This window comes from Cherax quadricarinatus, chromosome 42 (genome assembly GCF_038502225.1).
Source record: "Cherax quadricarinatus isolate ZL_2023a chromosome 42, ASM3850222v1, whole genome shotgun sequence".
Taxonomy (NCBI): Eukaryota; Metazoa; Arthropoda; class Malacostraca; order Decapoda; family Parastacidae; genus Cherax; species Cherax quadricarinatus.
This window is the reverse complement of record NC_091333.1, coordinates 13,709,469-13,724,254: the sequence shown is the minus strand read 5'-3', so window position 1 is coordinate 13,724,254 and position 14,786 is coordinate 13,709,469. Positions and strand designations below refer to the sequence as shown.

Genomic DNA, 14,786 nt, shown 5'->3' with positions numbered 1-14,786 from the left:
GTATGCACACACACACACACACACACAAACACACACACACACACACACACACACACACACACACACACACACACACACACACACACACACACACACACACACACACTATCGACAAATAGAAGATTGAGACACTTATGCAGCATATGGGAATCTTTATTCAGGAAACGTTTCGCCACACAGTGGCTTCATCAGTCCAATACAAAGAGGAAGGCGTAAGGAGAGGAGGAGAATGAGGTAATCAGTCCCTCAACCTGGAGTCGATGTGTTCAGTCCATCAATCTTGTAGAATGTACAGCATAGGGCCGTAGACGTGGCTTATATACTGTAGTGAGGTGACGTGAAGCAGATGGAGGCGGGGTCATAGTGGTACCATCCACTAGTCGAAGTAGGTCTTCGTCCAAAGGTTGAACAAGTATTGGACTGATGAAGCCACTGTGTGGCGAAACGTTTCCTGAATAAAGATTTCCATATGCTGCATAAGTGTCTCAATCTTCAACTTGTCGGTTTTTCAAACCATTCATCACAACTGTCAGACACGGCAGCATCATGGGGTCTTGTTACAAAGAATTCTTCAACACTTGTTCAACCTTTGGACGAAGACCTACTTCGACTAGTGGATGGTACCACTATGACCCCGCCTCCATCTGCTTCACGTCACCTCACTACAGTATATAAGCCACGTCTACGGCCCTATGCTGTACATTCTACAAGATTGATGGACTGAACACATCGACTCCAGGTTGAGGGACTGATTACCTCATTCTCCTCCTCTCCTTACGCCTTCCTCTTTGTATTGGACTGATGAAGCCACTGTGTGGCGAAACGTTTCCTGAATAAAGATTCCCATATGCTGCATAAGTGTCTCAATCTTCAACTTGTCGGTTTTTCAAACCATTCATCACACATATCGACAAATAGTTGACAACTAACACAGGCCAAATGATGGCATTGCCATCTCAGAGAAATTAAGTTATTTAATATTTGCCCTTCCTGTTTTATTTAATATCCATTGTACACTATGCATTCCTTTATATATTGAACAGTCATTATAAATTAAAAAAATATATATAGGAAAAGTATCGGTGTCGACTGAAAACTGGGTATCGGTATAGGAAAAAATAGAAAAAAAATGGTATCGTCCCATCAATATTTTTTATCTTTCCTCTTCTTCAGCAACCCGTCCTTTATAAATAACAAGATCATTTTCCAACTCTTTACAATGTGTCAATTTAAGCACAGTCTAAGCCTAGATAAAAAATTAAATATTAATTATTCCAGTTAATATTAGGCTAACCTAACCTTAATTAACTAACATTTATTTACAATTCAACATCATTATTGACATTTCATAAAAGTGCAACCTAATCATGGCAGCTAGTTTCACACAAATTGCCCTTAAACATTTATACATGCTTTAAATTAATAGAAATTTTAATATTTGTCATTTTTGGTTAAGTTTGATTATCGTATATTTACTGATATTTCCACATAATTTCCAGATAATAACGAAATTAATAAAAGACGGATGACTTACATGAGGCAGGACGGGGTGTATCATAAAATCTCAAATATGTATATTTACACGCACGCTAGAACGTGGAAGACGGGTTAGTCAGCGGTGAAGCCAGCGTCGTTAGTTGGAAACCGCACGCTGGTTTATGGTCCAGGAGGCCGGGTTGCCTTGAGCCAATGAAGCACTCTTCCAGTCACCCTCAGCTTGTATCTCTTAGTTATTGTTGCAATAACCACCTAGGTCAATAGACATCACGAAATTACATATTTCATGGACGTTAAATAATACTAAGGTGGATCCAAATGGCGTACCGCTGACAGTGGTGAAAAGTATAAATTGAAGAGCAAGCTTTCATTGGAACAACGTTTCGCTCTGCGCATCTATGGAGAACTTTATCAAAAATTTTATAAGGTTCTACACAGGGTGGAGGGGAAACTATTCTAGTAAAAGTTTGTCTTGCAACCAGTATTTTCTTCATAATAACTAAATTTAGGCTGATCTAAAGACCAGTATCTGAGGGGACTGTCTAAGAACTCAGATCCTCTTAAGAATATGCAATATCCTCACGTGTGCATGAAATATCCTCACTCGTGTGTGTGTGTGTGTGTGTGTGTGTGTGTGTGTGTGTGTGTGTGTGTGTGTGTGTGTGTGTGTGTGTGTGTGTGAGAGAGAGAGAGAGAGAGAGAGAGAGAGAGAGAGAGAGAGAGAGAGAGAGAGAGAGAGAGAGAGAGAGAGCGAGCGCATGGTGTTTACTGGGCCACCCTGAGAGTGGGGTTGGTAAAAACGAAGTGCTGTTTAAGTCACTGATGTATGCAGAAAAACTACCGGAATTCCTCGAGTTTCCTGTTTTTGACAGGAGCTAGTATACAGGTTTAAATACCGCTATCACCACCCTTAATGCAAACACACATTGTTACAGTATATATACCCGGGGTGCGCCAAAGTATTGATAACGGCTAATTCTGATGGCATCGGTATCTGTCTAAAGTTAAGTATCGGGAACGGAGAAATTTTTGTATCGTTCTATCACTATCACAATCCAAAGGCATACACAGCACTACAGTGTGTACACAGTTTTCACCTCCCAGGGTTTCCACACTGAACGTTAGTTTACACCACTATCATCACTCAAGGTTTACACAGCTACGTTATATATACCACTGACACCACCTAGAGTTTACATAGTAATTGTTAACGCGTGGTACGCCATCACCGCCACCTTCAACGTTCACAAACTGAGTATTGTATGTGCACACTACAACTCGAATTGCGTTTATCAAACATCACCAGCGCAGGCAAAAGTCACAGTATTCAAAGTGACAAGTGCAGCAAGAAACAGACAAAAGAATACAGGGGCAATACTTGACATTGTTTTATTAGTTGGGTTTAAAGCCTATCGACTGCACATGGGTTATTAACTCTGAAATTCACCCGTATGGCAACAATCAGGAACATTATTTCCTAAAATTGAGATTAACTTACAATCTCTGTTTGTATTCACACACACACACATTATTATAATCATGGGGAGCGCTAAACCCGTAGGGATTATACAGCGCCTGTGGGGGGATGGAAGGTATCCAGGCTCAATTCAGGGAATTGGAGCTCTAAATATATTCACAACCTGACCATATCCATGGCACAACGCATAGTTTTGGATAACTTGCAAAACACGGTTACGAAATCACAGTATTATTAAAGCGTGATTTGTTTCGAATATCTGTGTTGTATATAGAGCTAGCAATGAGGGAGTGAGAAGCAAGACCAACACACGAGACAAATATATGATGAGTAGGGTTACCAAAGAGTGAATGAGCAGCAAGAACAACAAACGAAACAAATGTATGTTGAGTAGTGTTAACAGGAGTGGATGAGCAGCACCAGGAAAATCTTTCAAGCACGTATAAAAGTGACGCCATTATAAGCAAGTTTCATTCCGCCCATGTTTAGTATTTATATATCGCTGTTTGTCATATTGGTTATATCTGCTACTGGTTCCTGAAATCATGGTTCCTACGGTGATCTCAAGAATTAGTTTGGATACCTTGCCTGTATATTAAGAAATGAGTAAATGGCTGAGTTCAGCTAAGCAGCTAATCACTATTCCTGATCCGATGAATTTAACATTATTTTCCCTTTCCTTGGATCAAACCGAGTGTTTCCCATCCACTAATTACTGTATGACCCCTAAATATAATATGTATGGTAGTTCGGTTTGCTTGCCTTTACCTCCGATATACTTCTGATAAGTTTCCATTTTTCTACTCCTGGAGCCCTCCGGTCTTGGGTCAGGCTCAACGGGTGCTTGCCTGATCAACCAGGCTGTTGCTGGGAAGTGTGGACAGGGACAGGCCACACACCAGTAAAAAAAATACAAATAAAAATGACTAAATCATTCAGTTATTACATCAACGTTAAATTTGTACATTATTATTATTATTAGTTGTACTATAATTAGTGGTAGTAATGTATTATCCTCCAAATATACAGTTTTGTTGTGACTCAGGTGAGGTAAACAACACCATGGCTAAGACACTAGTGATGGCAACATGCCGGACGCTCACCCTGTGACGTTACGTCCAAACACACTATCTCCAATAGAAGCATACTATATACACCACCACCACCACCACAATATGGAATACGTTTCATGCATATAGTAGGTATAATAAATGTATTATAAAACAGGCAGTTTCCCATACCAGCAAATTTAAAACACACTATTTCTTCTATGAATAAATTAAAAATAATGATAAAGGAAATGCTAGTCAAAAGGATTATACTATGTTCATGTAATCTTTTGGCCCTTATAGTTCCTACAGTAATTATATTAGAAACAGCAAGTTTAGCACATACATCAGACAATTTATGAGTACATATTGAATGACAGTTTAACATAACACTGACATATATTTCACCACAAGTGTTGGAAAATTTAATGTGTGGTTTCCATCATTATTCATTTTTGTCTCAATTTATTGGTTAAAAATGTGAATCACTTTTAAACAAATATGACTGAAAAAAACGACATACCTCCTGTAAACTTTTTGCGAAATGAAATATTTACAACAATATTACGTACTTAGTTTCTATAAAGAAACAAATACGTTATACTTTTTGATTATTTAATATCTAATGATAACGTTAATTTTCGTAGCTGCCATTCCAAATTTCGCAAATTCCTAACGATGACATTGTGTCATTAATTGTGATCTGGAGGGTATGGTAATTTACAGTAAAACGCTGTATGTAGCTGCTCCACTTTCCCCTAAGCCCAAATATCCAACTTTGCTGCAGGAATATAAGAGAATAGAGACATCAAGAACATAAGCTCTATCACTGTAACTATATGTAATTATACACAAAGGTCGAACCTCATAAATGAGGAAGAATCAGGGAGATATGATCATGAGCTACAAAATACGCACGGGAATCAACAAGAGGAAAGGGGAAGGAAGGAGAAGGGGTGGGGTAGAGTCGAGTAGAGCGAGCGAGCGAGCTGAAATTAAGTACCCAAATGAGTCATGAGATATTCAAAATATTTTTTGGTGTAAGACTCAAAAGAAATGAGCGAGTACTTATTGAGTGTAAATAAACATTCTAAATTGACAAATGTATGAACAAACAACTATAACAAAAAAATGAGTGACCCTACAAAAAAATAACGTTGTAATAAATTTTTTTTCAATTTCATGTTGGTGTATTATGGAAAGTTAAAACATTTAGTGTAAAACACACATGGAAAACTACTAACTAATTTAAACTTTAAACGCCTCACTGCAAAATAACCAGCACACGCGCACAGCTTTGTATCCGGGAGCCTTGTGGTGCTGCATACTTCACTCTGTGTACCATCAATCCTCCAACACTGCCTGTGACATGTTTCCAGAGTTCTACTGTGGAAGCTCAACTTGAAGCCAGATTTTGTCAACTGCCCGGGCAATTCAGGCTGTTGTTGCTAGCGGCCTGTTTCATAGCCAACACAACCTGGATTATCTGGCATTTTCTTCTTGACAGAATCTCGAAAACTTCTAATTTAACATCTCTAAATGTCACTGAAATTCGTATATGAGTGTATTTTGTCAGGAGAAACAAGACATTTCTCGTGACGCAGATCTAAGTTATATGGTGGCCCACTCAGAGAGACCTTTGGGTCACGTGACTCAGGACATTAACTGGCTTACCGGTTGTATAAAATGGTAATATATACCGACAGTATGATGATAATAACACAATGTGCTTATTGTGATATTTTATTAGGAGACGTTTTGTCCACCCAAGGACTATCAATTCATCTGCTCCACCCCGTGAAAAATAAAGATCCCCTAATAAGGCGTGATGGTTGATTTGCCACACCATATTATAGGCAAGGGATCAGGTAATAATATTATTGACTTTGTTATACTCGCTTAGTTGTGTTCACAGGTGTCGATTCATAGCTCCTGGCCCCTCCCATAAGGCGTATCGATCTATTTTCCTTATTTCTGGCCTTGGATTATATATATATTGGTAAAACTATTTAACAAAGCTTTACATACAACCGAGTCTGACACGAGGCTGTGACCCTGACATTTGAACCTGTGACCCTGACACGAGGCTGTGACCCTGACCTTTGAGGCTATGGCGTGAATCTATCAGGTGACACCTGGTCTCGGTGAGATACATACCAGTGGGAAGCGTCAGCAAAATTAACCTTAGTGTTGGAGGAGTTCTGGTCCCATCAACCAAATTATTACCGAGGGGTGACTCCGTGTCCGCTTGTCCAACCCTACGGAAAATTAAAAATGAACACTGCAATAATTCCTATTATAACACTGATTAGTCTACGCATTTCCCAGCGTTAGTTTCTGAACGCTTTCTACAGACAAAAAACTTTTTATGCTGTTACATTACATAAACCTATAAATGAGTATATATATTTGACCATAAATAAATGAATTTAAAAAATAAGGAGTACGATACATCTGGGCGCACCAAGTCTCAGTCTAGGAAACGTTAAAATTAGCTCGTTTTAAATCAGCACATCTCTAAAACGCGTGGAGCGAGAACGGTCTGATGCTCAGTGTTTGAGCCCAAGGCGCAATTATAGGAGTCAGTGGAACATTGCCTGAGAATCCTGCATCCCACCCATTCCCATCCCCCCCCCACTTCAACACACAAAGAGAGAGAGAGAGAGAGAGAGAGAGAGAGAGAGAGAGAGAGAGAGAGAGAGAGGAATATGAAGACTACAGGCGATGGTTGACACAGCAAAAGCAACTAGAAGTGCACATAGGACTAAAGCAACGTTACTGATCATGAGTGATTTTAACTACAGCGAAACAGACTGGGAGAACCGGGATCCACACGGGGTACCGGAAGCGTGGAGGGCTAATTGATGGAGGTGATTGAAACCTTTTTGAATGATGACAAGAGAAAGAGAAGATGAGCATGTAAGACTGGAACCTAGTATTTACCGAAAGCAGATCTGACAGCAATTAAATAGTATACAGGAGCCCACTGGGCACCAGCGACCATACAGCCTTAAAAGTAAAGTACCATGTAGGACTAAGCATGATGGAAGAACGGGAGGTGGAGGGCGTGAGAAACCAACTTTAGAAGAGGGTAACTTCGAAGGGATGAGGAAATTCCTTAATTGCAGTGCAGTGGGAAAGAGAAATAGAAGGAAAGTTAGCGGATAAGATGGAGTACCAAGCTGAAGTGTGTCGGGAGGCAGAGTACTTCATACCCAGCCAGAAGTGAAAACAGCAAAGATAGAGTCCTTGATTTAACCAGATATACCTGGAGGGTATCTCTGGTTAAATCAAGGACTATCAGAGGCAAAAAATAAAAATAAGAGCGTGGAAAGAACTACAGAAAACTAAGAACAAACGTGAACACATTAGTAAGCACATTAGTCAGAAACGAATATGGGTTCGGAGAGAACCTGAGGGACAATGAGAGAATGACATTGTAAGAAAAACCAAGTCTGAAACAAAACTGCTTCACAGCTACATCAAAATGATGACAGCAAGAGACCAGCTAATTCAACTGAAGGATAGTTCATGAAAAATGACAAATCTATGAAATGTTGATCAAACATTTTGACAATCATTACCGAAAAGCCTAGGAAAAAAAGAGTACACAAATACTGAACGTCATACGCCCAACAGGGGAAGAGGTAAACAAAACTTTGATAGAACTGGATACATAAAAAGTAATGAGACCTAACAAGGTGTCACCATGGAGTCTGCGAGGGGAAGGAGAACTGTCTGAATCACTTGGTAAGATCTACAAGAAGTCAAAGTTACAGAACAGTTGCCAGATATGTGGAAGACAGGGAGTGTAGCCCCTGTATTTAAGTAGGGAGAAAGAAAACATTGAAATACAGAACAGTTTCACTGGCATGCATACCATCCAAGGCAATGTAGATTATCATCAGTAAAGTGGTAGAATACTTGGAGAGAAGTGTTTTCATAAACACTAACCAGAACTGTCAGACACTGCAGTATCATGGGATCTTGTTACAAAGAATTCTTCAACAATTGTTCAACCTTTGGACGAAGACCTACTTCCACTAGTGGATGGTACCGCTATGACCCCGCCTCCGCCTGCTTCACCTCACCTCACTACAGTATATAAGCCACGTCTACGGCCCTATGCTGTACATTCTACAAGATTGATGGACTGAACACATCGACTCCAGGTTGAGGGACTGATTACCTCATACTCCTCCTCTCCTTACGCCTTCCTCTTTGTTTTGGACTGATGAAGCCACTGTGTGGCGAAACGTTTCCTGAATAAAGATTCCCATATGCTGCATAAGTGTCTCAATTTTCAACTAACCAGAACTGTTTAAGATAAACAAATCTTGACTTACCAACCGGTATATCAGAGTACCTCAAGGGAAGGAAGCAAAGTGATTGTCGTGGAAAATTAAAATAAATAAGAGATATATAAATAATGTGCTGAAAAAATCCATGACAGGACTCGCAGCAATGCATCCAAGTTAGACCTATTTAAATTTAGAAAGGATATAGGGAAGTAATGATTTAGCAGGAGTTGTTTGTGACTGGAACAGACTTCCAAATAGTGCCACTGAAGCAAGAAAGTTGGATAGCATTAAAATAGGTTAGGCTGGTACGCGAGTTTGTGAGAACTGGACCTGCCTAACATTGGCCAGTAGGCCTACTGCAGTGTTCCTTAATTCTTGTGTTCTAGGGTCAGAATGGGGAAGAGTAAAAAGTCGGGTTCTGCTTGGATCGATATTAGGACCAGTGTTGTTTTTGGCTTATGTGAATAACATAACAGATGTGATTAAATCAGCTGTATCCCTGTTTGTTGATAATAAAAATGATGAGGACAGGGAGAAGCTACAAATAGATCTAGACAAACTGGAAGACTAGTCAGATCAATGGCAGCAAGAATTCAACCCCAGCAAATACAAAGTTATGAAGATTGGGAACGGACAAAAATATTGGACACGGAGACCTAGAGGTGAGCATAGGGCTTGGTATTTCGCCTGAGGCTCATATCAGCTGAATAACCTCTGGAGCCAATGCTAGCCTAGCACTGGCCCATCTTGGTGCATACAGCACCATCATGGAGCCTACACCTGACAAAGCATGTCAACTTGTCGGTTTTTCAAACCATTCATCACAAAACTGGAGAAAGTGAGAGCTAAAGCGTATGAGCTACTAGGAGAGGATAACATAAATGAATGTATCGACATTGGATAACAGAAGAACCAAGAGAGACATGATAACATACAATTTGCTTAAAGGAATTGATAGGGTAGACAGGGGCAGGCTGATGTGATCCTTTATTGACAACGTTTCGCCCACACAGTGGGCTTTATCAAGTCACAAACCTGTTTGTGACTTGATAAGATCCACTGTGTGGGTGAAACGTTGTCAATAAAGGATCACGTTATACTGCTTGTGTGTTTATATTTCCATTGTGTCGGTATTTTATACCATTTATAAACAGTAACAACCCTGTCGTAAGAGTCTGAAATATAAGTCTGTTGAATGATTTGCACTGGCAGGACTGGTGACCTTTGCTGTCTTCTGGACATTTAATTATTATTATTGTTATTATTATTATAATCAAGGGGGAGTGCTAAACCCGTAGGGTTATACAGCGCCTGGGGGGGATGTGGAAAGCATTCAGGCTTAATTTGGGGAACCGGAGCACAATCCAATTCCCTAAATCAAGAGCCCCTCACCAACATCAAGGAACCTTCCCTGAGGGGTCTGGACATTTAAGATGGTAGGTAAATCTTACAAACTTCTCCTCCTATTCGGTATACAATTTTCTTTAATTTTCTGTTTCTTAATAGTTCTATCTCATGCAATATATCATTTGCAATTTAAGACGCTAGTTTGAGATCAAGAAGTAGAGGCGATGATCCCCGAAACCATTAACAGATACATTATTTATACAGTGATATCACTGGTCAACAATGTTTGAAAAGTTGTGTTTTTCTTAAATGAGATTAATTAATTCTATGTATTTTCATGTCCTGAATCCAAATATCACATTGAAAATGCGTATTGGCTGTAGGTTTAAAGATACGAGACATGTAATATTTGATTATTTTATTATAACGTACAATATGTGTCAGTATGTTTTAAACTCAAATCCATACCTACTCTCTGCCTTTTGCCTGACGCTTATAGTGGGCTGAAGAATCATCTCTTGCCAATGTCAAGCAATAGTCTGTAAACATTCTTGTGCCCAATTTGCCCTGGTACCATTTTTACATGGTTGAAATATCTTGGTGAAATCTTTCACCATGTTCGTCACTAACTGACTCGCAGTTCGCTGGAAAAAAGTTTAAATGCGAGTCCAAAAAGTGGATTTTAAGTGACATGTTACAGCTCATGTTCTTGTAAGCCTTGATGAGGTTTTCCACCAATTCTTCATAGTTACCTTCCCTTCTGTTTCCGAGAAATCCCTTCGCCACTAACCTGAATGCTTCCCAAGCAGCTTTCTCCTCCCCATGAAGGTCCGATTCAAAGTCACCATCTTCAAGAAACTCTCGAATCTGAGGACCATTGAAGACTCTCTCTTATCTTAGCGTCGCTCAGTGAGGGGAATTTTGATGTTGAATACTTGAATCCCAGGCTCCAATGACTGACGACGTGGCCAGTCTCTCCTGCTGTAGTGGGAACCTCTTGCATGCATGTTAATAGCTTGCTCGGTAAATATTTATTATACGTTTAAAAAGTGTTTGGCTAAGAAAATTGCCTACCTTTCACTTCAAAATATAAACTTGCACAGCACAACCACCTTCTATGACTGCTGGAACAATAATGAGACTGAGTGTGGTAAGAAACACTGCCGCAAGCCTGTTGGAACCTGCTGTGACACGTAAAGGACCCCAATGGAAATAAGTCACTCTGACTTTTTGGGTTATCCTAGGCTCTCTACACATATGCTATGTATGATAATTCTCTGTAACTGTATTTGTGTATACCTGAATAAACTTACTTACTTACGTAGGTGGTTGTTGAAAAGTAGAGCTAACAAACAATTTTAACCATGATATTCATTATCAGCGACCTAAAATTAGTTGGAAATTGCTACTCTGGTCTCGGAAGCATTTTGGTTGTTGACCAGTGCATTTCAGAGTAACTAAATAAAAATATATAGGTTTTCAAAACATGTTTCAAAAGCTAAACAATGTGCTAACAAATAAATGTGCAACATTTGTTCAACACTAGCTAAAAGCAATTACCAAATTATGAAAGAAGAGCACAAATGCTTCAGTGCATGAAATGATTCACAGAAAGAATTTCCACTTTTAACTATTTACGGTCGTAAATACTGTTATGATAATCAACTGCAATACTAGACACTAATAATAAAGAGGTATATAAAATGACTGTGAGTCAAGTTAATTATTTATTATGTTTAAAGCTTGTCAACGGCACAGGAGTCAGTATTGTTATATGTCTCGTTTACAATAACATCAGGAACACTTTCATTCCTAAACCTGACATTAAAATAAATTCTCAATATATGTACATTCACAGAGAAATATGCTCCTCTCGGTGTATATTTATTTAGGACACAAAATCTAAATGCATATTTACCAATGCACAAGATAATATTTTCTGAAAGATCCATTATCAATACGGTTCTGTATTTTACGACCAGCTTAATAAGCATGACAAAACTGGTTACGTAACAGGTCACGAAAGATCAGTTCTCTCATAGATAATACTGTGTACAGTGTTGTATCATCATTTGCAGATAATATAAAATAAGCATGAAAGTCACTACGGTAGAAGACACTGAAAAATTACAAGAAGATATAAGCGTGGTTTTCCAGTGGGCAGTGAACAACATGACGTTCAACGGTAATAAGTTCTAGCTGCTTAGGTATGGAAAGAATGAAGAACTCAAAAGGAACACTGTATACAAAACTCAAGAGGGTCACCAAATAGAACGAAAGGAACACGTAAAAAAACTTGGGAATAATTATGTCAGCTGACTTTTTTTTAAAGAACATAAGAAAAAGATAATGACAGCCAGGAGGATGACGGGGTAGGTACTGAAAACTTTCAGAACAAGGGAAATAATGCCAATGGTGACACTCTTCTAATCGCTAGTGCTCCCTCATTTAGAATATTCCTCAGTGCTGACAGCCCCGTTCAAAGCAGGAGAAATATCAGACCTGGAACAAATAAAGGGATCGTTTACGGCACACATTACGTCAGTAAAGCATTTAAATTACTGGGAACGCCTTAAAGTCTTGAACATGTACTCAGTGGAGCGGAGGAGAGAGATACATAAAATATACCTAGGAAGTACTCGAGGGCTTGATCCCAAATTTGCACACTCCCATAACAACAAAATAAACCCAGCTTTCTTGTCTGCATGACTACGGTGCTCTTCACACTAGCTCCAAGGCTGAGGGATTGATTACCTCATCTTTTATATATGGTTCTTGCTTCCAATTATGTCCTTGAATTTGTATTGATGAAGCCACTGGTTGGCGAAACGTCTACAATAAAGATACCCAGATGTTGCATGTGTGTGTCTAGTTTTCACTGTGAACATTCAATACAAATAATTAAGCTGTAATGTAAATATATTTCCCCTTCAGTGACTCAGCAGCGTGTACCAACCTACGTGTTGATGGTTCTAGGGGATGATGACCCCCGCGACCCGACCCCAGTGTACATCAATCACGAGTACCAGACAGTCGCCCTCAAAATTTATAGTGATGCGTCTCCCACGCAGACTTGTTTAGCCATCACCGCCGCCTCTGTATGTCTTAAAACTTAATAATTCAAGTTACAACCCAGAGGAAACACCTAAGTTCAAAATATCCCCTAACAATTATGTATACTGGTTTAGATGACAAGCACACTTACCTACACTCCTCCCACTATCCCATTTGCCTACCTGGAGTCAACAATCTAGAGTGTTCCTAGAGTCAATGGCCTCGCGGCCCGGTCCCAGACCAGGCCTTCAGGAGGATGGCATGATCAACCAGGCTATTGGTGTTAGCTGCACGAAGTCCAGCATAAGTACCGCAGCCTGGCTGATCAGGAACTGAATAAAGAAACTACTCCAGCGCTTTCCTGAAGACAGGGGTGTCGGTAATCCCCCCCCGTTTGTAAGGAGGGAGGACGTTGAAAAGTCTTAGCCCCTTCACACTTAGTGAGTTTTCCCTTAGTGTACTCATGCACTCCTGCTTTTCATCGAGGGTATTTTGCACCGTCTGCCAAGCCTTTTATTTTCCTGAGGGATGATTTGTGTGTGGAGACCTGGGACTAATTCTTCTAGAATTTTAAAAGTGTAGATTATAATGTATCTCTCTCGCCTATATTCCAAGGAGTACAGATCGAGGGAGTTCAAACATTCCTACTAATTTAAGAACATAAGAACATAAGAACGAAGGAACACTGCAGAAGGCCTACTGGCCCATGCGAGGCAGGTCCAAGTCTCCTACCGGCTTAAGCCAATGCACCCAACCTAGTCAGGTCAGGTCACATTGACTTAAGGGAGGAACACGGCAACCGACCTGGTAGCACAAGCTATCAGGTCTAACTCACACCCACCCACATCCACTCATGTATTTATCCAACCTATTTTTAAAGCTACACAACGTTCTGGCCTCTATAACGGTACTTGGGAGTTTGTTCCACTCATCCACAACTCTATTACCAAACCAGTACTTTCCTATATCCTTCCTGAATCTGAATTTTTCCAACTTAAAACCATTGCTGCGAGTCCTGTCTAGGCTAGATATTTTCAGCACACTATTTACATCCCCTTTATTTATTCCTGTCTTCCATTTATACACCTCAATCATATCCCCCCTAATTCTACGTCTTTCTAGAGAGTGCAGATTCAGGGCCCTTAGTCTATCCTCATAGGGAAGGTTTCTGATACATGGGATCAACTTTGTCATCCTCCTTTGTACATTTTCCAGAGAATTTATATCCATTCTGTCTGTAATAAGGTGACCAAAACTGTGCAGCATAATCTAAATGAGGCCTAACCAAGGATGTATAGAGTTGAAGAACAACCTGAGGACTCCTATTATTTATGCTTCTTGATATGAAGCCAAGGATTCTATTAGCTTTATTGCGAACACTTATGCACTGTTGTCTTGGTTTCAGATTACTGCTAACCAGAACTCCTAAATCTTTTTCGCAATCCGTAATATTAAGATCTACATTATTTAGTTTATATGTGGCATGGTTATTGTCCTGTCCAACATTTAGAACTTTGCATTTGTCTATATTAAACTGCATCTGCCACTTCTCCGACCACTGCATCAGTCTATTCAAATCTTCCTGGAGTGCTCGAATGTCCTCGTCAGAATGAATTCGACGGCCTATTTTGGTGTCATCGGCAAACTTGCCGATGTCGCTCTTTATGCCCTCATCTATGTCGTTTATGTAGATTGTGAACAGCAGGGGGCCCAACACTGACCCCTGTGGAACACCGCTCGTGACACTTCCCCACTCTGATTTCTCCCCATTTATGCAAACTCTCTGCTGCCTATTTGTCAACCATGCCTCTATCCAGGAAAAAAATTCTCCTCCTATTCCATGTGCTTTAATTTTCCTCAATAGTCTCTGATGTGGGACCCTGTCAAAAGCCTTACTGAAGTCCATATACACAATATCATATTCATTACCATGATCTACCTCCTCAAATACCTTAGTGAAAAAAGTTAATAAATTCATAAGGCAGGAACGCCCCTTTGTAAAACCATGCTGAGATTCGTTGATTAATTTATGCTTTTCAAGGTGGCTACGAACTGCCTCGG

General features: G+C 39.8%; 1 protein-coding gene across 2 annotated transcripts in view; it reads right to left on the bottom strand.

Annotated features, from left to right (window-relative positions):
* The window catches only part of LOC128695658 (membrane-associated guanylate kinase, WW and PDZ domain-containing protein 1), a 118,009-nt gene that overhangs the window by 50,934 nt on the left and 52,289 nt on the right, over positions 1-14,786 (bottom strand). The window contains exon 2 of one of the 2 annotated variants that reach the window (XM_070093303.1): positions 4,921-6,281. The exons of the other annotated variant lie outside the window; for it this stretch is intronic. Within the exon in view, the coding sequence (XP_069949404.1) occupies positions 6,208-6,281 (74 nt within the window). The 3' untranslated portion in view covers positions 4,921-6,207. Of the gene's footprint in view, positions 1-4,920; positions 6,282-14,786 lie in introns of those variants that run through there. 2 annotated transcript variants of the gene reach the window in all.